We start from the raw sequence: 24,934 nt of genomic DNA, 5'->3' as shown, positions 1-24,934 counted from the left end.
GAATCTCCCTCTCAGTTCCCTCTGGCCATTTCCAACTTTTCAATATAATTCCATGCTCCTCATTAATATTTTCTTCCTTACACACAGCTGAAATCAAATACACTTGTCACTAAATTTTATTGGGTCTTTGGAAAACATTTTTCATTTTGTGGCTGCCTTTCATATGCCTTTTGGTCTGTGTGAGGATGCCAGTGATTCAAGAGTGCAACTGCTCTTCCCATCTGTTCTGAATGAACAGTAACGCTGAGACCCGTCAGCTAAATGAGATTTTGCCTACCCCAATAACAACACTCTGTATAGGTACCTGATTGACAGAGCCATATTTTCAGTTGTTCTGCTCCCCACCAGATACCTGTCTGGTTATTCCATATATTCACTTCTTCCTCCTCCATGTTTTAAAATTTCTTGTTATATTGATATCTGAGTTTACAGAAACACAATAAAAGTCAACTGAGTAAAATTATAAAAATAATTCCTCTTATTTCTGTTTCAGAGTGGACAACTTCACTTGAATTGGGGAAGGCTTTTCCTAAATGCATCTTCTTTTGAAGCAAAGCTTGAAATAATTACTTTTCATGCTTCTCTGAAATAGAATTAGGCTAAAACCACCCCTTTTGGTATGTCTTTCATACAAATTCAGACAGAACTTCACAAAAGATTATTCTATATCTGAAAATAAAATGCCTAACGCTGGTGGTTCTACTGAATGTACACAGACTGCTGGATAACATGCTGCTTAGCTATCACACTAACATACCCGAGTACTAATGACGAAGTGCCAAAAGAAAGCCCTTTAGATATTTACTAGAACAGATGCCTACTCCAAAACATTCCACAAAAAAGGTCCTTGCAAAGGTTACAGCCATTTTTTGTAAAGTATAAAATGACACTGACAATCATAGGATCTTCTCTTTGAGTCACTCACACATTTTGTACACCCATGCAATGGCAAGAAATGGATTGAGCATGGTGTGGAAACTCTCATTCCCTCAGCATGTCCTTCGCTCAGTACTGGGTACAGCTCACAGCCTGTTACAGGAGAAGCTGATGGCTAGTAGCTGTTTGTCTTTTCCTTCTCAGAAACCTTCTAACATGAGATAAAAACCATTTCAGTCTAAATGAGAATGAGATGATGAAAGTAAGTTTGCATATAATACTGTTTTAGCTCATTTCTTTTGAAAGGAACTGCCAGCTCCAAGATACTGAACAGGGTAAGAAGTACTTGTAGAGAAATTCTGTTTGACACCTTGCATTTGGGATAATTTATTGAAAACAAAAAAGCCATGTTGGGTCTAACTTCTATTCTACATTTCAGCCACTTGTACTGAATCCTTCCTTCTCTTCACCCAGCATCCACCATAAAGCACTCCATGGTACAGAGAAAGAATGTTTATACTTGCGTATCTCTTTTGTGTGTGACAACACAACTGTCCAAGGTTTCTGTGGAGTAGCTTGCTGACTCTGCCATGTCTTAGAAAGAAAAGATGTTTCCAGAGCTGCAAGATGTTCAGCAAGAGGCTGCAGCTCCTAATAGTGAAAAAAGCTTGTTTTCCAATGTCAGCCTACTGAGAGGTACCATTGCTGGTACCTCTCAGTAGGCTGATGCTGGTACCACCACCAGTGGTGGCACACGCAGACATAACCAACCCCTCCATACTTCAGGCATTTTATTATGGACAGCACCTGTATAATTCTGTCCTTTTCTCCTATCAATCCTATTGAATCCAAAGAAAACACAGCTCTCTGGAGACACTCCTTCCTACACCTTCTGAACAAGAGTACTGGTAAAGAAACAACAGCACAAGTGCTGCAAATACCCAAATGAGAAATTACACTCTACAAGCCAAATAGGTGCAGTTTGACTTCCTGCACAGACTCAAATCCCCAAAGGCACTCTCAGAAGTGGCTGCATTCAATTGCTTTTTGCCTGCCACATCTGCCAATAGAGAAGCAGTAGGAGATACCATCATTGCTGTCAGCTCTTGAATTAACAGGAAAGCCATGGGAGCCAAGCTGTTCCAGCTGACCCACACCAGCAGCCTGGGCACTTGGAAGGGCTGTACTCCTTCCAGCCTCACTACTCCTGAAGCCTGTGTACCTATGCTTGCCTTAGAACAATATAAGAGAGATTATTTCTACTCCTCAGGGCTTTTTGGATCAAATTTTGACATAATACAATTGGAGGGGAAAAAATGATCTCATGAAACATATACTTTAGGGAGGAAAGGGAATAAAGGTATGTTTCAAACTGATCTGGAAATATTTTCCCATGTGACATAGTTACACTTGCCTCTTACGAAAATGAAATCCACTAGTGAAGGGGAGAAACAGTGGCATGAAGCACAAATTCAGCTAAACAAACAAAAAAATCTTCCATAAAGAAAACCCTTTTATAATATGTAAATTCAAATAAAAACATAACATGACCCTTCTGTCCACAAGGAATGAAAGTAAAAACAACATCCCAATCAACCCCCAAATATCTGCTATCTGGGCTTCCCTGTATTCATCAGAAAATCAAGTGACTTAAGTGTGACCAAAGCAAGCCATAAAACCACTAATTCCAACTCACAGACAGTCACCTCCTGCCCTCTGGAATAGATCCCATCTGCTGCTCCTCTTAATTTCTAAAGGAGTCACAGTTTCATTGCAATGAGTTTAAATGCACTTTAAAAAACCATCTTCCCTATACAATTACCCTGCCACCTTCCTTTGTTTCTGTCCTATCAATTATAGGAATGGCAGCATGCTGGTCTGCTTTCACATCCTCTCTGCCATGGCCTTCCTCATCATGCCAAACTGTTTAGGCAACAACATCCACATAGGAACAGGATATTGCTTGGTGCCTTCACAGCAGCTGGAAACGTGTCTGGTTTGCACGCCTGGCAAGCTGGCAGAGCAGTGCTCAGCAGTGCCCATGTCTTGAGGCAGACCCACACCTCCTGGCTACCAAGCCTCTCATGCTGCCGCCAGCCCAGCCTGGCAGGACACTGGTAACCTACAAACTTCATCTGCAAAAGATGCTGCAGAGGCTGAGTGCTGCTTCATGAGAAGCATAAAAACTGCTTGGCAGCTTTCCACTTATCCAATAGAAGAACAGCTTTCTCTTTTACTGAGATGCACAAAACCCCTTGTCATACATGATAAACCCACACTGTAGAGCTGCTTGGTTTTCCTCCTTAAGTTTCTAATGCAGAACATAGCCTACATCAGGAATGCTCTGATCCAGGAGACAAGTCATACGTTCTTAGTTTGTCCTTGGTTGTCAGCAGGGCTCAATACACAGACTTTTTTTGTAGACATGAGTATTAGTAAACACTGCCTCTGATACAATACAGTAGCTGCTCTTGTATATTTAAAAGGCAGCTGTTTCTAATTGAGAAAATATGGAATAGGATATCTTCCAAACATCTTTCCACGAGCTTGCAACAAGGCTTTGCTACTTCTAAATATAAGAATAAAGCTATTTGGGAAAATTTTGATGGACATGAAACAACGCTGAACTCCAAAATGAGAAAATATGCAACTTCTGAAGCACAGTCCATTACTACAGAATGGTAATTCCATACTGAGTGAAGTAGCTTGGTTCCTGGACACTGCTTTTCCCCACTCCAAAGCCAATAAATTGGGATAATAGGCAATTACACAAAAGTGTAAATGCTCTATATTTTTATTTAAGCTACTGAGCAGCATTTACACTAGTTAAAGCTACCTGATCTCCAAACCAACATTGCCTAGACAGCATGGCTATAGTCCCAGGTTACACCCCAACACTGAAGAAAAACCAGCTGACCACCTCTGCACCATCTGTACAACCTGTAGGTAACCATTCACAACCACTCCCTTACCTATTGCTCTCCCCATCTAATTCACTCACCTGCTAGCCACAGTTCTTCTGCAGAGAAGGAACCAAGAAGTGAAGGTGAGCACACGAAAACTTTGGAGAAGTTTGAAGCCAGCTGACCACCTCGATCTGCTCTGCCAGTTCCCACACCTGAATGAGTATTTCTGCTTCTGGCTTAACGCTATTTTCATATGGTGCTATATAGGAAATGCCAGCACAATGCTGGGCACAGCTGCGTATACAGTCCTGCTTTAAAGCCTTCAGAAAATATTTCCTAAGGAGAAATTAAGTCTGGGACATCTTTCAGAAATATTTAAAACAGGTTTGCGTCAAAGTTGCTAAATAGGTAAAGGGGCGTGTTTTGGGGGATTAGCCTGCATAAAATAAGCATACTTAATAAATTAGTTTCACATTCATGACTTATAAAAATATTAATTTATCTCAATTTTTTCATCTTTGTGGTGTATGACATAGTACAACACAATGCCAGAGATCTAGAAGAGAGAGATTAATTTCTGAAAGCCATGTGTGGTTCATAAAAATAACAAACCCACTCCTTCAACAGATGCTTAAAAATATATGCATGCTTCGTTAGTCTAGTTTGTCTGCTCAGAGCCCAGTCCAAAACTGCAGAAAATGTTCCAAAACCACATCAAGTGCCACGGAGACCTCTGTGCATAATAATAAAAACAAACATGATCAGCAGGCATTAAGGACCTCAATCTGCAGGCAAAGTCTGATTTGCACATAACAGCTGGATGAAGCATTTTCACCAACCAAAACATTGACACCGCAATGTAATGTGCAACTGATTGCAGACAAACAAACCACAATCAGAACAGCCAATTTTCTAACTAGCACCAAACTGTGGAAATATGAGAAGCCAGAGAGAACAACAATGGAGACCTCTGGAAAACAATTCAAATGTAGAGAGTAAGACAAAAGTATTCTGGAAAACACAAAAATGTACATTAAGCTGTCAGCTTTGCAGTGTGGATTTGGAAGGGCAGTAATGTGAAACCTGTTTATTATACCATAATAATGATTATTATCTTGCCTCCAGGATTTTTGGGGTTTGTTTTGGGTTGTTTCAAAGTCTTGAAAACCATGAAGTTTTCTCACATGCTTTGGCAAGAACTCAATCAGCAAGATCTCAGAGTTTCAGATTGAAGGCCAACTACAAAACCAACATGCAACCCGAGTCTATCACACCCATTATCTACATCATCTCCCTCCCTCAAAAGCCAGCAATAGTACAATAGTCAAGGGAAGCCGATCTTGCTAATGCCATACACACAGATTAATGGGAAGTTTTGCTAAAAAAGGCACAGATGTCTTCCTAACAAACCATTAAAATGAGCAAGTCCTGCTACTGTCACATTACACAGGGTCACCAGAGATCTCCATTACTAGGATCTTTTAAAAAGCACCTTTAATCCAGGTAAACTCCGTGTGTAGCTTCTTTAAAAGTCTTCGTAAGCCGACAAATAACCTAGCAAGAATCTGTCAGTTTAACTGGGCAAGAAATAAGTATCTTCTGTCAAGGATGTGCAGAGCTCTAGAAAATAAAAGCACACCCACAATTACAGCTATGAAAGTGGGTCTTACATGGAGCTGTTTCAGCTATGCTGGTGGTAGAATTATTTGGACTGTGATTCAAGAAGTCTTCTCTCAAATCCAGTTGTATCAAGGTAACTGGGAAGTGTCAAAACCTCCAGCCATGAGGTTTTGATGAGATGGACCTCCTAATGACCTCCTAAGAGCAAGATGATTGTTAAACTCCAGTTCTGCAACATGACCACATACAGCACAAAACAGAAGTCTAAAAAATTAGAAACACCAACCTGCACTTTAAAATTACTACAGAACATTCTCTCCCAAAACCAGATTAAAATCCTTTTGTTTCAGGCAGGAACAATGAGACTGATAGGCATCTTCCTAAAGATATTTCCTTAATGGTAACAACAACTAAGGAGGTAGACACAAAACACAACACATATTAAGGTAAATAAACTGGAAAAAAAAAAAATCACAACTATGAAGTAGTTATTTTATCATCAACAAGTAGATGCTTCAGAGGGGTAATAGGAATACTCCTTTTCTTGCCAGGTCTACTCTCCCTTAAAACATTAAAAATTTCAGCTCAAGGTGGGGAAAGAAGATACTTGTTTTTCTTCATCTTAGATAATGTCTAGATCAAGACTCAAAGTATGATCACTTTCAAAGCACCCTCTTTTATACATATGCATGCTTTTGGGTACAGGTTTTTAGACGTGTGGGGGTGGGAATCCTGCACACAGAATTTAATTCCATACAGTGCAATATTATTCCCATGAACCTAAAGCATGCTTCAATTCCAATGAAGAAATCAATACAAGAACAGCGCATTGGCAGCATATTTCTTGCACCATATATATGACTCATATAAGAAATAAGCACAAATAAGCACAAATATTAGCACTCACTGTTCCCTTCAAGGCATCAAAACTCCATCCCCAGGCAAACAAACAAAATACCCAAGATTGCATGAGTGCAGTACTGTGGCTAATGTGCTCAACGACAAAATACCACTGGGTTATGAGCTACAAGCCCCGTAAGTTCAGGGACATGATAATTAAATAGGAACTTACATCCTCAGAGTGGCACATTTCTGTACCACTTCTTCCAGTTAATGAGTATGAAGCTAGATAGCTCTTTTTAAAAACACAGACATTTACTTGCTTTCAAAAATCTGTAGTGGTAACTCATAACTACCCAAAAGGCAAGAAAAAACTCATATATTGTACAAAGTACTGTCATTTGGAAGTGACCATTCAAGAGCAATCACTTCCCATTAAAGCATCTTGGCTCCAAAGGCAAGATAAAAAAAGGCACCAGCTCTTCTCAGTGTCACCGTTCTCGTAAATAAAAAAAAAAATTCACTTGAAAAAATACAGAATTTCAGGAAAGCCAAGAGAGCTACCAGAGTTTTCTTACATGATTATTACATTATTATTTCTGAAAGTACTGAAGAGAAATGGTATGTCTGAAAAGGTTCTCCCAAAGCAGACAGTTTTTTCCCAAAGTACCAGATGTCATACTATTGGAAAATTTCTATTAAGGACTACTGAGATTTTAATAATGGCTTTGTCTTAATATGTCACATGTATCCCATCTTTAATATTGCAGTGGAAACAGAAGAAATAAGTTGACTCTAACAAGAGAGAAAAAGTAAGTTGCTTTCCTTTGCACTCAAGGACGAAAATGGTGGTATTTTCCTGTGAGAATGCTCAAAATATTATGGGCAAGAGAAATAAATACTTAGTGCAAACAGTTTAACAAAGCCCAGCAGAAACAAAGCATCACATGGTTTTAAGTCTGCTAGGCTCCATGTTGATATTTGGTGAAACAACAGAATAAAATGTTTTGCACCTCCTGTGCCTTCTCTGATGGCACAAAGTCCTGGTTGGCACAAATGCTAATGACTATTCCAGCTAAAATCAGCTTCCCTCAAATGCTATTAGATTTGCATAGTATGAGGATCTAAAATATTCTGGAATTCAGTTTATTTGAAGATAAACACACTAGTAAGATCTGAAACAAGAACAATGCTTTTAAGACACCTCAATTACTTATAAATGAACAAAAGAATACAGCAAGAGTAAAGAAATTGTTTAAGTCTAGGCAGCAAGGCAACTAATTTTACTGACTAGAGTTTAACACAATCCCAGCTCATTTCATGAGATGGCTTCATGACAGCAATCAATTACTCAAGAGACTTCGTGGGAGTTAACACAAGTGGTAAACAAGCTCCCTTTACCTTGGGAGCTTTCCTTAATTTTACAAAAGGATAAAAGAGAAAAACAAAAGAAAAAAACCCCACATTTTTCAACTGCAGCTCCTTTTCTCAAAAATACAAGAAATCTGGTAGAATGATATTGATCCCCTCTAGCACACACTGAAACCATAGAACAGCTTATTTCTGACTGCTTGAATTCAAAAATAATCTCTATAGAATGATCACCTATCCTTAATGTTGCAGATTCATAATTACTGATCCACATACACAGCTCCACAAATACTGGACTAGGCACGCTACCTCTCAAGGTAAATGTGTTCTCCATGAAAAAGGATAGAGAATATTTTCATCTTGGCAAGATATAAGTACCACTTCTCAAGTCATAATATCAGAAAATCAGAGCATAAAACCAAAGGTTAAATGCAAACACTTTCTAAACACAAACTCAAGAAAAATCAAAGCCTTATTAATATGAAGGTTTTGTTCCAACACCTGTGGTTTTATATACTGCAGCAAATGTTGATGACCAACACAACATGAATTTTGCTTAAGTTGCAATAAAAAATAAGAGTCACTTTTGGAAAAAAAAGAAAGGCAACAGCAGGCTAAAGCCCATAGTTTGGCCCCTTCTGTGTGAAGCAACATTTCACCATATTATCTACATTTTAGAAGGCTGACATGTTAATGGTAGCACTAAAGTCTGCTTTGGAGGACAAGTTGTTCTTGACTCTGCATGACACTGAAGTCAAATTCCCGCCTGATATATGAAAATGTGAGTTAGAGCTACTGATGCTGTGTGTGCTGTGAAATATGCCAAGATCACCAGGAAATACTACTAGAGGACTGAGGCTTTGTCTGTCAGTCACTCACCTGCTCATCCCAGCCTGTCAGCTGTCAGTCTCAGCTGTAAAAAGCTGTCCATGAAAACATATCATAGCCTCCATTATCCTCAATGTTTTAGAACATAATTATAAAATATGTATTAAGCCAGAACAGCAAAAAAACCATGTCTGATTGATCTTGTTGAATATAAACATGAGAGCAATCTCAAAAATCTAATTGCCAACACTTGACCTTTTATTATCATTTTCTAATACATAAGGGTAGCAATCTAAGCATATAATTTCTTGAAATAATTAGATAGTTTTTCTTAAGAAACCATATCTTTGCATTGAAGTCTAAACTTACAACCCAATACATTTTTCTGGTAAATTTGAAAGCAGTTCCAACCTCTACAAAATAACTTTTTATCATGCAATTATTAAATCCTTAATTCTTACAATTGTTAATTGCTATCCCCCTATTTTAAATATGCACTCTTGAGTGATTTTGACAGGCTTGCTATTCGATCTTCTCACCAGGGGTTGAAATAATGACACTGAAGGGAAAATTTTACCACCTGGAGCTCAGTTGACATGGAAGGAATAAATCCAGAATTCCTCTATTACCATACTCAGCAACGTATCAGCTCTACTTCTGCCTCTGACCATCTCATTCTATTCTCATGGAAATTCTGTTTATTTAAAAGGAATGAAGGTAAAAAGCAACAATACGAAACAAAACATATGGAAAAGAATAAACCCATGACAAAATAAAATCCCAAACCAAATGTGACATTTTGTCAAACACACAAAATCTTGCCAGGACTAGACACTAACAAAAGAGCCAGTCCCACTGCCTTCACAGTGAATTGGGAATTGTCCTACAGTATCCACAGTGCATGTAATCATGGATGATGTCAGTTTGGGGGACAAAGAGAGCTCTTCTCACGAGGAGATTAAGCTAAATGAATAAAGGGATTAAGCAAAGGCTAAAGTGAAGTCCAAGCACTCTCACAGAGTAGAAGTGCTTTGCTAGCACTATGTGAGGGCCGAGGAAGCGGGCGGCAGCAGCGCTGGTGACAGCAGGGCGCTGTGCTGTCCCCAGAGCCAGGCGCTGGTACTGACCTGCCCCAGCATGTCCGGCGCGATGGGGAACGTGGGCCAGATGGCCGAGTACACCCCGAAGAACACCAGCCAGAGCAGCATGCTTCCCCAGACGGCCAGGTGACTGAACTGCCAAGGAACAGGGAGAGAAGCAGAGTCAACACACGGCACTTCCTCCATCCACCCAGCCCAGAAGTGTTGCCCTGTTCAGGTCTCTGTCGGTCTCACTCAGGCCTGTCTACTGCTCTTGGTTTTGGGCCAGTAGCACAGGTTGTTCAAACAGCACAAACCACTTCTCTTTAATCTTTGCCTCACAGCAGGGCAGACAGATACTCTTCTCAGCCAATCTGTCTTATTTGGAGTTCCAAAAACTCGTCAGATTTTCCTTGGAACCATAATTTCTCTCATCTAGTTTCTGTATCCTGTCATGCACATTCCATATTCAACACATAAATCAAGGTAGAAATTTTCAAAAGTGCAGGTTAAAGTTCACATGGACAAATTCCCTATGGCAGTGTATACATACAAGCCATATACATATTTACCTTCTCTGGAGGAAGATTCAATGATGTGTAATAACACTACCACCATCAACAGCTACTGATCAACTTTGCTTTCTTTTTTGTTGTTTTAAAGGTGTTCTAACTGATTTACAGATATGCAATGCAGTTTACATCTTTACTGGTTTTTTAGTCTGTGGACTCACTAAGAGAAAATAAAGAGCTATTAAATGAGCAAGAACACATCCAGCACAAACTTTGTCTCAGTGGCATTAAAATAATTTTTCCTACACACCCAAACTGTTTTTCTGTTCACGATGATTTAAGTTGTTTTACATTTACACCACAGTGGATAGAACCAGTAATTTCAGTTGTAACAAGCAGCTGAGCTCATTATTGGCTCCAGCTTTTCTGGATGCCAACAACTCTTGTGGCTGATGACTTTGGCCCCAATTCAGAGAAGTACCTGCATAAATCTTAATTACTAATTACATATGAGTTCAGGAACATGGGAATGAATTCACATACTGGGCACTGGTGGACACAGTGTGTTTGTTCAGCTCTTGGCGTTATACTTCCTACTGGATGACTGTGTCTGTTGACTTTTTGAACAGTATATCTGAGAACCAAAGAAGTGTCTGAGTATTGTACTCTGCTTGCTGTGAGAGAAATACAAACTTCTGGAAGAAGAAGATTGCAACTCCTAATCTGCAACTGCTGGACATACTCAGAAAAGCAGCTTTCTCCAGCACAGGCAGTGAAAACAAACAAGCAAGGAGCCTGCAGCACCAGTGCAGAGCGGCAGATAGCTTGGATCAGCTGGGGACTACCTTACAGTAGAAGCATTCATACGACAAAATGTCAGAGGCAATGGAAGGAACACTCTTCTAGGCACTCTCAGAAAGCTGGAATTTTGTTCAACCCTGAAAGTTGCTGGGCTAATAACAAGCAAGACATGTGATAGGCCCATTCCTGGAGAGACACAGTGGGCAGGAAGATTTGTTTTCAAACTTTGCTATTTCACCCAGGAGATCTGACCTCACTAAATAAACAACTCATTATTTAAAAAACAAACAAACAAGAAACAAACTAACAAAAAAAAAATCACACCCCAAACCCCCACATAACAAACAAAAACCTTCAGAATACCCACATACATGCTCAATTCAGTCTTAATGTGAAGAAAAGTAATAATCTGAAGGATTTTTTTAAACACCTGGAGGACAAGAGGAATTTTATCCTTTCAGTCTACTTCCTTTTCTGAAAACTGGGCACAATTCATGTCAAGATTCTGACTAGAAGCCCTTCCCTAGTGAGCAACTGTAGTGCTCAGCTCCCCACAGGTCAAGTACTGCAGGACTGCTGCAAGAATTCATCCTCAAGAAAAGTCAGCCCCATGCAATGGCAGAATAGCACCATTGCTGCTTTTTGAAAAGGATGTGATACCTTCTCTTGAGCCACAGCCTTCCACTCAGACAAGTGGACAGAAGGCTCAGGATAGCTTGGACTTGTGATTCCCTCGTGTACTTCATAAGTAAAATCAGCAAACATAAAAGCAAGCAGAGAAACCGATCTCAGACATAGACTTATTTTTTTAGGAAGTGTATTTATGCTAGGGAAATGACATCAGATATTTTTTGTCTCACTCAGGTTTTTCTTTCCATTCTACTGCTAGGACAGTTTTCAATTTTTGCTGATCTTCACCCTTTCCAGCTGAGCAGACTTTGCTCATTTTATCTTGTCTTTACCTTCTTCTCATGGTTGTTCCAATCATCTCATTATCTCAGGCTTTAATCTGCCCGAACATGCTTCTCTGTCTTGAAAAGAACTTCTGCATTCTGAAGAGACCTCCCTGGCCTACTTGAAAGTGTTCCTTACACAGTCACTTTACCGACCTTTGCACTGTTGATTCTCCACTGACATCTGCGTTTACCCCTGGAGACTTCTCGTGTAAAACCAGAAGTGAGCCCACCAGATGTGTTAAATGAATGATAGAAAACAAGAATTCAAGGTTCTTGCATAAAAACTAGACAGAGTGTGTGGGTCTCCCATGTGCCTTGCTTATCTGAAAGAGTTTCTATAGTGTGGTAAAGCAGTGATGAAAAAAGCTCTGGGTGTTTGGGAAAAAGCCTACTGCAGTGTTCCAGACAGGCCATACATAACATGAAACCCCACCACCCAACTTCAATGTGTGGATTTTATTATGCATTATGTTGCCACTTTTATCACAGCCTTTCTTTCCACACTACCTACTGGATATACCAGGCTCCCAAACACTTTGACTGCATTATTTATTTAAAGCTTTCTGCTGAAACCACCTTGTTCTCCCAAGTGGCAGTGTCCTTCTCACTCGCTAGAAAAAATTGCCTGTAACCAATCCGCTTGATAATGGATAAGAGACCTAACTCAGTGTTGTAAATTTAATACCTAAATTGTAAATTTAATACCTAAAGATTCTCTGTGTGTTGATTCACTCACAGCTAAAACTATAACTGACATCAGATTTTGAGATGACAGTCACTGTTCCAAGCAATGGGACAGGATTTAGAAGTATACGTAGAAAAAAGCTGATTCTAAACACAATCATTGCATGAATAACAATAATTTATCTGTAAAATGCCAGAGTTATAGAACTCCAATATCTACTAAACATTATGGTACCTTCTAAAAAAGAAGTTTAGAAATTTGGGGATCATGATTATCCCCAAGTGATTGAAAAGACACCATTAGCTATCCAGGCAAGAGGAGAGAAGAGAAACCATCAAACAGTTCACAACAAAACAGGATCTAAACAAGCTCACATGCCTTCAATGCTGACTTAGTTATATGCTTTTCTGGTGCACAAGGGATCAATTTAAGGATTTTTGCATTTTAAAATGTTGATACACAACACAGAACCAATGCATAAGCAACAGTAAAAACCACTCAAGATTTTATTTTCAGATGAGAGAATGGGGCAAAAAATATTAACATCTCCCTAACAATTAAATAACCCATACAGATAGCATTTCATCTTTAAAATTCAGAACAGATGTCATCTCATTGATCTTCACAATTCCTCTGGGAGGAATGAAATAAAACATTTTACAACTAACAGAAGCAATGAGGTTAACAAGATCTAAGCTAAACCCTCAAAGAAACTGGTAGAATAAGAATATGTGTCCTCAAAATATCTTAGTCTTGAGGGCAGAGATTCTTAGTATGTCATGAAAATCCATCAAAATTTTTAAAAAAATAGTGTTTTAGAAGGGCTAGGGGAGAGGAAAGGAAAAAGGTGTTGAAGGTTCCTCAACACTGGAGTCCTTCCCGTCCCTCACATTCTTTGGAGCTCAGTGCCCTGCTGGATTCTGTCACCTACCAGTAACAGAGCACTTGCCTGTTTCAAGTCAGTAACTCAAGGAACCAACATAACTATTAACTAACATCCTTATTACACAAAGTTTCAAAACCAAAACAACTCGACCAATGTGAATTCATCACTGGTTCTTTTTACCCAGTTGAAAGATGCTTTCAGAGACCACTTGTTTATCTGTGGGCAGATACCTTTCAATTCCCTATTGCATTAATTTTGAAAGAGCTACACAGTACAATGGATAATTTTCTTGATGCATTTTCTTAAGCAATTAGAGTAGTATGTTGGTTTCATGCAAAATTTTCCTAATTTTTAAGTAGAGATGTTGACAATACACTTTTAGTGTACTCTTCCCACTTCTGTCAGGCTGCCCTTTTTCATCACAAATATCGTGTTTTCTATGAGTTCATTCCTCTCACAATCTGTACTTAGGGAGCTGAGCAGTCTATCCTTACATAACAGACACAATTAAAACTCTGAAGTCCCAAATTATTTTTAGTCCTTATCTGTATCAATACTCATTAGGAAGGTAGGTGTCCTAATAAAATAAAAGTAGTGGAAAGTACTTACTCTAGTCCATGCAGTTGTTTCCAAGCCTGCTTTCAGACAAACAGTGACTACAACATACTGCAAGAAAAAGAGGAAAGAAGACAACTTCATTACTAACATTCTCAAATCTCAATCTTTCCTTTACACCTAAAAAGCTACTACCATTTAGGTAGCAACCCAGGAACTTGGCAGAGGATGTGGGAAGGACAGAGCAGAAGCTATTGTTGGTGCATGTTTGGGAAAAAAAAATTAAAAGGGTGAAGGAAAATCACACACACAGCATCAGATTGATTTTTTTTTTTTTACTCACACACTTTCTTCAGGTTTACACCATTTCCTCGTGGTGAAAAAAAGACTGGAAAGAAATTTTACCATTGAAAAATTGCTAGGATACACAGACTTACAGTGTAAACTATGTTTCCAACAAATAAATAGTCAACTCCCTGTCCATTTGTGAATACTGCATCTGAAAGAAGAAGATAAAGAAGATCACTTTTATTATCAGTTTATAGTTTATTAAGAATGGATGAAAGAACAAGGAAACTTTCAGGAGAAAATAACTGGACCCAACCCTTCCTTTTTGAACATTGAAAAGCACTCTTAGAAACCATGAGGTAAGGGTAGTGCAGAAGTTGTGCTCAGCCAGGCCTCAGACACGGCGCTTGGATAGAGCACACATCCATAGCTCCAGTTGCCAGAAGCTGGGCTAGCAAAGGGGCAGTGTTCACCAGACCCTAACATGTAACGTGCCTGCAAGAGCTGAGGTGTGTCACTGCCTCTTTTTCTGTTGCTATCTGTCCTGTACTAATTGTCACCTCTAACAATGCTTATTACTTGTGTGCCTATGATGAAGAAGCAGTAAAACACCAGCTAACTTATGGTGAAAGAGCTGAATTAAGAAGAGCAGTGACAGTTTCATTTGTAAAGGACACATATAAACATATACAATATCTCACTGGAGGTTAGTTCGATAACTGAGCAGTACTCAGTCTCTGCCCACCCATTCTCTATCAACTGCACTAGGGTGAGTACATACAAGTTAATCTATCATTTGAAAGTACCAAGCTTGGCAATACTTCAAATGTCATTTAGTCTCTCAGCCCTTGCTGAAGCAAACTGGAACACCATGAAAACACATTCAACCATCACATGAATGCCAATTGAACTTGTACTCACAGGAGTTTTCAAGCATTACTCAAGCATGATAAGTATTGCTATTTTCACATGTTTTAAGACAACTGCTAGGGAAATACATGAACAGCAGGGCCAAAAATGCTTAAGACAAAACCTTGGATTCATTCCTAAACATACACTGCCTAGCACAGTGAGCAGTTCTACCATGATGCCTCAAGTTTTAGCTTTTCCAGATTCTGTACTGCATTAGTATATAACTCTGAACTTCATATACAGTGTTAGCAAGTTCTCCTTACAGTTCAGTCAGACAAAACAATCATTTTCCAGCCCAAGAACCAAGGACACCCTTGCAGCCTCAGGCCAAAAAGTATAAACAACAACAAATTGTGCAGAGCAATCTGGGAGTATGGGACTTCATAAACTGAAGCTATAATTGGACAATTAACCCCAATATGTAAACGGACCAAAACTTATAAAAGTGTGAAAATGTGTGACCTGTTGTCCATCTTGGGTCATGCCTTGGCTGGGCTCTTGTACTGCCCAAGGTGTATCTTTTGAAGGCCTTTTTAATAAATACCTACTTTATTCCTTCAACACTGTCTAGCCTCTGTTCTAGGTAGCCTCTCTAGGAACCAATGACAGTAACATTTTGTTAGATTTACTTGAAAAACTGGATTTGACATTCTTAAACAAAGGTTGTATACTCCAGGATCAGTAAATTTTTTAACCTATAAAGAAGAGTTCCTGACACCCTGACCTCTGTGATGAAGACCCTGCCTAGCTTACAGCTAAAAAACCCCTATACATTTATACAGTACAGTTAACCTAAGCTACTTATTTTGTTTTCCTTCTACCATGCTGCACGTGGTTGTCTCCAAAAAACTGAATATTTTCCAGAAGTTGTTACCTCTGTATCCCTGCTTTCTTTTCAATATTAACTACTAAGAAACAGCAGCAGAGTGACTAACTCTGCAACTGGAGATAAAGCCTGAGACAGCTAGGTTACGAATTGCCATGGTCTCTAGCCATTGGCATCTTCCTCAGCCTAGCTCCTCCCCAGTGGCTTCAGGCTTTTACCACATCATTCAGGGACACACCAAGATTTTACAGTCACCTGCTCTTTCCCCTTGTGTCTATGAAAAAGATGAAGAGCACTAGGGAACTTAGTCTCCCATGCCAAATGAACCTTGTTGGTGCCAAAAGGCTCAGTTTATTAAGAAAAAGGCATGCCTAAATGGATCAGTTTTGCTAGAATAAGCTGCCATGACATGGCCATGCTGTAGTGTAGCATCACAGTGAACATTTAAATAATTAAATACATTTTCCTGTAAGTCTCAAGTTTTTTAAAGTTATATATTTTAATGCAGTAAGTTAATGTCTTTATTTTTCAGTGTTTTCCATGACCTTTCACTTTGGAAGGCTACACAGTCCTGAAAAGAATTATATTTGTGCTAATGAGAACAGCAGAATGCTCAGTGAACATTCATTTCTGAAGCTATACAAGTGCCCATTCCTGGACTACGTGTACTTCACATTCCAAGGAACTCAAGAGGTTAAGCATCATCCCAGTCTGAATGGCATATTTTTGTCTCTGGCACTGAAATCCTTCTTGCACTCGGAAATGCAAAGAAACTTGAAAATTCAATATTCATTCCTCTCTGGTAAACAAACTAAGCAACCTATTAAAAGCAACTCAGAAAGCTACTCTTTGAGCTGGTATTTCAGTCTTATAATTCTAATTGTTGAAATGAAAAGCACATTATCTATTTAGGAACTAGAAAAACATCTATGGAAGACTATGTAATTTTAACTGTAAACACTACAGATGTTAACCTAAAATTTATGCAGTTGAATTTTGAAAAGAGCTATTCAAGATTAACATTTGTCTTAAAAGCAGTGTAACAGAACAACAAAACTCCTCAAATCAAAACAAAAACTAACCAACCATAAATTCCCCTCTCCCACGAAATGGAACCTTCATGTACAGATGAAAGAGAAGTCCCTTTTTCATATGGTCCATCAGCCATGAAAGTTCTCAGCAAGGATATGATACTGACATTTTAATCAGCCAAGTAGAGAAGCATGAACATAACCCCCACAAGTATCTTTACTATCATGCCTCTGACATGAACATTCATCTTCCCTCCCTTTTTAATTTTTTCACCTCCTTCCCAATTAATCCATTCTGGAGCAGAGAAGGTTTTATTAAAATTAAGTGTTTTACAGGAGAGAGTTTTACTTAGCAAAAATGTATTATTTTAGATAAATATTCTCTTCACCAGCCTTAAATTCCTCATCTGATCTAACCCTATTTCTTACTACAATCAAAGAACAGATTTCCTGTGATTTTTCCCAGCCACACAACTATACTGGAAAGCTAGGTAGGAACCATATGGGATTTACTGGTCCCTGAAATACCATGTAGTTGCATTACCCTGAAAAGCAAGACTTAATAACCCTAATCTGTACACCAGAGAGTCTAACTTCCCCAGCATCTCTGACTTGATTCGGTTTACTTCCATTCCAGCCAATTCTTTTTCACAGTACTGTGTTATGGAATGTGGGAGTTCCAACAAGATATAAAGCAAATGGCTCTAAGGCAGCTGCTGTAAGAACATTATTCAATCAAATGCTGAGATCTCAACACACTACCACAAAAAAAAAAAAAAGGCATTTTGTAAAACATCACTCAGTATTTGGGTAAGACTTAGCAAAGAAGCAGTTCCATTTTTCACCTATTAAGGTCACTATATGAACAATAATTATGTTAGATTAGAATAATTTCTGAAAGTCACTAGACAACCTGCCAAGCTCAGCAGCTAAAGACTATTGAACTGTCTGGCAGCATTATTTCTTGGGACTTGTCACGACCCCCCCCTTGTGCAAACACACTGGTTCTGTAAGACTGAACATCAGTTACACATATAAGAAATAATGAAGCCCTTACCATGCTCCAGCACTTTCAGTGGAAACCAGAAAAGAATGATGGAATGGATGAGGGCATTGATGCAGTGACCCCAGAAAACCTGAGGGAAAACAAACCAAGCCATCAGTAAAGTCCAAAACTCTTGACCTCTCTCTAACTCGTAACAAACACTTCATTGTGTAGTTTAGAGTCAGAAAATGTTTGTCCTGAAGTGAAATACCTAAACTTTTGCAGAATCTATTTTCTCCTACAATTTTTGCTCTTTCACAAGAAAACGCTGGTCCAGTTTGATAATTTTATTCTATCAACTTGAAGCATAATAGGCAAGTATGCTTCAGTTTAAGATCTACATTGAAATAAGGCAGACAGATTGAGTCAACTTTGTTTAATTACCTCAAAGAGTAATTTTAAAAGTGATTCAGTACTATGAAATGTTCTGTTTTCTTTTAATGGACAAATACTTTGTGCCCCACTGTTTTTGGCTAGCAGATAATGTAATTTTGCACAAACTAGAGCTTTATGTACTCTACAATTTCCTCTCCAAACAAAGCAATCATACAACTTCCTTGATTCAGTACATTTAGATGTGCTCATTATGGAAAAGATAGAATATCAAATGCTGTCATTTTCCAGCATTTAAATAGCAAAATAGAGTAAAATGTGTTCTTCAAAACTCATTAGTTCAAATAAGCCAATTCAAATTCTATTTTTCTAAAAGAACTACTACTACAAAAGAGCTATGTTAACTATGAAAAAGCACCCTAGCAGAGAGTGTTAGGACAGCACATATGTTAAATAAATCCAGGAGATGTCATCATGACTTATCAGTAGCTGTGAATTGAGAAATCATACTTGGATATGAATTTAACATTGAATCAAAGTTTATGGATATTTCAGGACCAGTTTCAGGTGAAGTCACAGCAGAAAATCGTTATTTATAAACAAGGATGTTCTTTATTTAAATAAAAAATAATCCCTTGGAAAGAACTGGAAGGCTGTACATTCACTCTCAGTAGTTAGCATAAAGCAGAAGTAACATCAGGAAATAAGTTATTTTCTGAGACGAAAAATCTGGACTACAAGAATGCTTATGTTTTTTCTTAGAGTAACAGGGTTTCCCTTACCCTTGTGTTGAAACCATCTGCATTTTGAGTGATTTTGTATAGCTGTGGAAATCTAAGCATGCTATCTTGAGTGCACGATCGTTCAAAAATTCCCAGAGTAAAGGGTGGCAGTGCTGTGAAAATCTGCAAGGGAAGCAAACACTAATTGGAAACAGCTCTTAGTTTTCAGTGTATCTCATATAATGTTTCCTTATCTAGACAAAAGCAAAATTCACACAGACTTCAGTGAAGACTTACTAGTATCTAGCATGTTATTTGACATAATTTTCAATGGTCCAAACAAGTTTGAACATTAATTTCACCAATCTGTAACTCTCAAATATTGATTTGTGAACAAAAGAAACATGAAAGAAAATTTGTATTATTAACCAATAAGCTTAAACCCAAAAAGTTAAGCATCATTAGTTTCTGATGTACCAGCTAATCCAATGAGGGTCAGACACATCAGAGTGCAATGGAAAGACAACATGTATTTTTACAAAATAGCCCTGTGGGAATAAGTTCCAATATAGCTGCTGTTGTAGCCATAATTAGATATGCAATGTGCTTAACCACCGCGAAGTTTACAGACAGAGTAAATGTGGAAATCACATTAAAAAAAAAAATCTACGGAGCAACAAAGGCTATTCTGCATTATGGTACTTTGGGGATTCCCCTGGCAGGCATGAATTGATAGGAACAAATTAACTGCAGTGTGTGTCTGTGCTACGGGCAGACACTTGCATGACCAAGCCTCGGAACCCTTCCAAGACAGGCAGCAGGACACTCTGCCAGAAGCAGAGTAAATTAGCCTCCACTGACTTTAACATTGCTGCTCTTGAAGTGTTTCCAGGATCCAAGGCAGCTCATTTAAAGCCAGCTTGGGTATCCATGTTTCTTGTGGTCCACAGTGCAGGCAGAAAGTGGAAGTTAAATCAGGGTGCAAGTCTGAAGGCTAAACTTCATTTACTTCCTTTTACATCAATAATTTATATCAGAAACATAATTTTAAATCCTATGCATACATATATTTTTACCAGTTTGAGAAGTGTTCTTGAAGTTAAGAGGCAGGTTGGAGTTATGAACTGTTTCTAGGGCATGTGCACATTTGGAGAAGGTGGGCTGTGATTCCCACCAGCAGCATGCTGGCAGCTGGGGAGCAGACAAAGAACAATGGGGAGGAACAGAGACGAGTGAGAATCAGTAATTACAACCCTCAGTCCAGTGGGAATTGTGCATCTTTGCACATGAAGTGATAAACCAGATGGCTAAAATGGCAGCAGGCTGAGGGTAGAGAACTGAGACTGAGAGTACTGGTCGAACATATCCCAGAGAAGACCATGTTCTCATTCAGCTTTAATGTACTTCCCCTGGGTTTTTTTTTGTGCTTATTGGGGCATTTACATTCTCACTTGAAATAATTCTAATGGTTTTTAAGACCAAGGCAAAGTTCCAGTGTGAACCAGTGCAAAATAAGGAATTACAACACACCACTATGATTTCATACACTTCATATTTTAATGAGACTACTAATGAAAGAAAGGGTTAATCTGCACAGAAGAGAATGACTTGGCTAAAAGCACTGCAAAATCTCAGCCCAACAAATTGCGGAAGTCCCTAATATCCTACTAGCACTTGATTCTCCATGAGTCCGCATAACCAGTTCTCATTTTAGAAAATACTGACCTTAAAAAACAAGGTTTACTTTCTGATTACAGAAGATGAGTTTTATCCAGAAGCTTTAGGTAGGGTAGATAAGAGTCATCAAATGAGGTTTAAAGATAATAGATGCAAATATCTAAACATGAATGACAGAGACTGCATAACAGTCAGGAAATTAGGGTGAAGGGAATCAAGGGAATGATAAATCCTTGAATAAGTATCTTCAACTAAGAGTATGAAATCTTATGGAATATGGGGGCTTGTTGCCATCATTTTAAAAATTAATGTGACAGAAGTTAAGTGGTTCCATTAATACTATTCAGTGATAATTTGCTGGCTTTTTCTGTATTAGCATTTGGAATATTTGGAATGAGTTTTTTTAAAGAAAATAAATTAAATTCCCTCCCTGCAAAGAGACTCTTTAACACCAACAGTGTCCTAACAGCTTATAAATCCAGGCACTGGGCCACCTGTAACATTACAAAGGTAACACTGTCGAAAACACCAACACAGGTCTATGATATGCTACAGAGCTTGGCTCCAGAGATCCTTCAGACTTTCATCTATGTGATTGATTAAATAATATTACTGATTCAAGTAATAAAGCCATATGACACAGTGTGGCACCCTGCAGGCCATGTCAAAAATCAGAAACCACTCCCAGACTGCTGATGACACAGTAATGCATCTTCTCTTTCTGTACCTAATGGAGGACAAATCAACCCAAAGTAACAGCATAACACTTCCCTCAGCATCTAACTCTACAGAGTCTGAACAAAAAAAGTCATCAAAACTCGAAGATTAGGAGTATTTTGAGAATGAACTGTCACCAAAATTCTCAGTATAAAACTCTGAAAATGCTTCCAAAGAGGAAAATTGTATCTAAAATCTGCAGAGCTTTATGCAGGTTATATTAGGTTAAACATTTATTTTCAAGGTGTTCTCCCAAATTTTCACTTTGCAATTAAAGTGTAATTTTTTTATTTTATTTTATCTACCTCAGAGTGGATTCAAAGAGGCTTTTACAAATGAACTCACCTTCCCTGACATACATCCAGGACAGTTACCTGTGAAATATAGGACACAACAAAATAATACAGTAGTACCAAGCTCTATCAAGTGAAAATGTAGCACTTACCACGTTATACAGACCAATGCACCATCGCTCAAATAAGATCTGCCCAGAAAATCCATTAACGAAAGCAAACCAAAGCTGAAAAACAGACAAGTTACAAAAAGCTTTAGTTACTCCTGCAGTCCATGCTTCTGTTTACAGTAGAAGACAAGGATGTGGAATACAGACCACCATCTGGAGACAGATGCTTGTCGTGCTCTAAAAATAATTATCAGCAGTGCTAGGCAGTTATTTTCAAGTTCTACATTTTAAATACTAGCAGAACACTCCTTGTTTAAAATAAAATACTCAGGCTATGGAACAATTAACTGAATTTACATCACTGTACTAAAAAAAAAAATAGATGGCATCAAACTATTACAAAATCCTTACTGCTAGCAAATTAACATGCTTGCAGCCAGAAGCCAACCTCATTTCCATCATGTTTGGTAAAGACCAGAATTTTCAAGATAACTGTTTTAACAGATGTTCTGCTTAACTTGTGTTGCATTTTTACAGTCTCAGAATTGCAATGATATCTACTTGTCAGTTATATCACGATTATATTGTAATTTTATTGTCTAAATGATGCAAACATTATTATTTATTAAAATACCTATTTAATAATGAAAATTTGAAGAGGTTGCAAAACAGGCTGCAGAGTCTTCATCCTTTAATAAGTTTACAAATGCTACTGAGCAAGCCATGAGCAACCTAATTTGCATTTAATGTTCACCTTTCTTTAAACAGAAGATTGGACTAGATAGAATTCAAGTTGCTTTCCAGCTGAGGGGATTCTGTAATGACACAATCCCAGGAAACAGCTTTAAGCTTTAGTGCAAAGGTAAACTCTTTTCAGCATTTCCATGGATGCAGCTTCTTTGAGCCTATTAATCTTGCTTAAGCACCTTTTTGAAGCACAAACTGCTGTACTGGGTTGGAATAAAGTTTCTTAGTGGACATTAGTGAAAGGAGGTTAGGGAAACAACATAACAAAGAAGGGAAAGAGTTATCATTTTTCAAGTAAACTGGAGACTGAAATAACAATAGCAGTTTAAGGGCCTGAAACTGTTTGTATGTGAAATCATTACACTTATTAGATAACAAAAGATTTCTGAGAATTTCTGGCAGCGGTCCCTTTCAAAATCCACAGTACACCATATTAATTTGTTCAAAATTAATTCAATACTGTGTGTGAGAACACTCCCTCTAACCACCCTGCTTCAACCTATTTTGTGTTGCATTTATAAGTCCATGCTGCACTGGATGCAGTATGTATTGCAGATCAGTCAAGTGCTAACCATGCTCATTCCCTTCCTGCCCTTGAGAGCCCATGGCACTTAGTGCCAGGTATCTTTTCTGACACCATTCTGTCACTCATTGGGCAGCACTCTCCTACCAGCATCATTTATTCTCTGGCTCACTTGGGCAGTATTAGTGGCCTAGCAGAACATCTCAGATAACAAGCAGCTAGGTGTACATCATCTGATCTCACCCTGCTCCCACCCTATTCCCTCCCTGAATAATCAGGGGAAAAAAACAAATACAAAAAACCAAGTAGAAAATTAGACTGCATCAAGACCTATCACTGTTTTCACAGATGCAATATCTAAACAGATTTTGACTCGAACATGGAACAGAGGCAATTTCATGCAATATTAAAGTATTTACAAGGTTGGAAAGAATAACAAATAGCTGCTCAAATAGGCACTGCTGCAAGACATGAAATTTACATGCAACACAAAAGGAAAAATTGAAACCTTTTCACACAATACATGTATGGCAATACAAGGCTGGCCTATGGAAATTTCTCCCAGATGATGCTGTAGATGCAAAAGGTAATTTGAAAAGAAATCACAGAAGGAAAGCTGGAGACCAGATAGGTCTGCCAGAGAACTACCACTGTTCACAACTAAAGACCAGGCACCATTCTTGTTTTGAAATGAATCATGTTCTAATGAATTCTCATTGTTCAAGTAAGAAACAATGACACTGATTCCAACTTGTCTGTTTATAGCTATGCTTTGCACAGTTGGGTCATCTGTTTAAAATTACTTCCTGTAATTTTTAAACCATCAGCTGCTCTTTTGAGTGGTGAGTTTCTATTTATTTCTCACTATATTACTCTGAAGTTTGCACTTTTCAATACCTGTTGCCCTTCTTGCAGCTTGTAGTTTACAAGTGCCCTTGTAAGTTTTCTTAAGGGCAAACAGCTTCATTCCTCTACCATTTAGCTGAAACGCACCAGCCTAGTATAAACTGCAAAACATTTCTTAAGTTTCCTTTAAAAAGTGCCTCTTTCTTTCCCATTGGCAAACGTGCATTCAATTAAAAGAGCCTTTAAGCATTCACCTCACCAGCTCTGTCCAGAAAAAGGACAGACACACTCTACATCCCAACATTTTATCATCAGTTCTATTGCATTGATACCTTGAAGGAATACTCTCTAAATCTCACTCTAAGGGCACGGTTAATGGCTCAAAGCAGCACACTGGCCAGTCACACTCTCATCCTTGCAATGTTCCAGCCAGTTCTACACATGAGCTTTTCAAAAGAAACATATGAAACCTCTTTGGTACAAAGCCTGAGGTCCCAAAAAGAAACTACAATTTATTTGGGGTGTTCAAGTTAGGAACTCGAGGGTTTATTCTAGGAAGAATCTGAGCTCTAAAATAGCATGCTCCCATATATTTAGCAATAATGATCTAGGCATTTATCATCTCCAAGCTTGTTGCAATTAATTGCAACGATGATTGAAGGCAGCAATTCTAGAAACAATAAATAGCTCACAAATCAGAAGCCTGTCTGGCTTAGCTGGCAGCCTGGCTGTTCTCTGCTCAGTTTTCTAGATCCCATTGGGCAAAGCAAACTTCAAAGGTTTGGTAGCAAATGATGAGGCCTTTTATAACATTGGCTCGTGCTGCTTAGGAAACAACTGCTTTTTGAAACCATAGCTTCCCACAACCAGTCCTTCAGCAACAGACATTGCTGATTATCCATCAAGAGGGTAAAACAAAGCAGCCAGACTTTCTGTAGCTAGCCCATGG

General features: G+C 38.5%; 1 protein-coding gene across 2 annotated transcripts in view; it reads right to left on the bottom strand.

Moving 5' to 3' along the window:
• Positions 1 to 24,934, bottom strand: part of ATP8A2 (ATPase phospholipid transporting 8A2) — a 329,984-nt gene that overhangs the window by 99,854 nt on the left and 205,196 nt on the right. For both annotated transcript variants that reach the window (XM_021530648.3, XM_077781458.1), the window contains exons 28-33: positions 21,912 to 21,986; positions 19,133 to 19,255; positions 18,030 to 18,108; positions 14,353 to 14,414; positions 13,970 to 14,026; positions 9,569 to 9,676 (exon numbers count right to left, since the gene is read on the bottom strand). In XM_021530648.3, coding sequence (XP_021386323.2) covers positions 9,569 to 9,676; positions 13,970 to 14,026; positions 14,353 to 14,414; positions 18,030 to 18,108; positions 19,133 to 19,255; positions 21,912 to 21,986 — 504 coding nt within the window. The remainder of the gene's footprint in view (positions 1 to 9,568; positions 9,677 to 13,969; positions 14,027 to 14,352; positions 14,415 to 18,029; positions 18,109 to 19,132; positions 19,256 to 21,911; positions 21,987 to 24,934) is intronic.

Source organism: Lonchura striata, chromosome 2, assembly GCF_046129695.1.
Source record: "Lonchura striata isolate bLonStr1 chromosome 2, bLonStr1.mat, whole genome shotgun sequence".
Lineage (NCBI taxonomy): Eukaryota > Metazoa > Chordata > Aves > Passeriformes > Estrildidae > Lonchura > Lonchura striata.
Note: the sequence above shows the minus strand (reverse complement) of the source record. Positions and strands in the feature narration are given on the sequence as shown.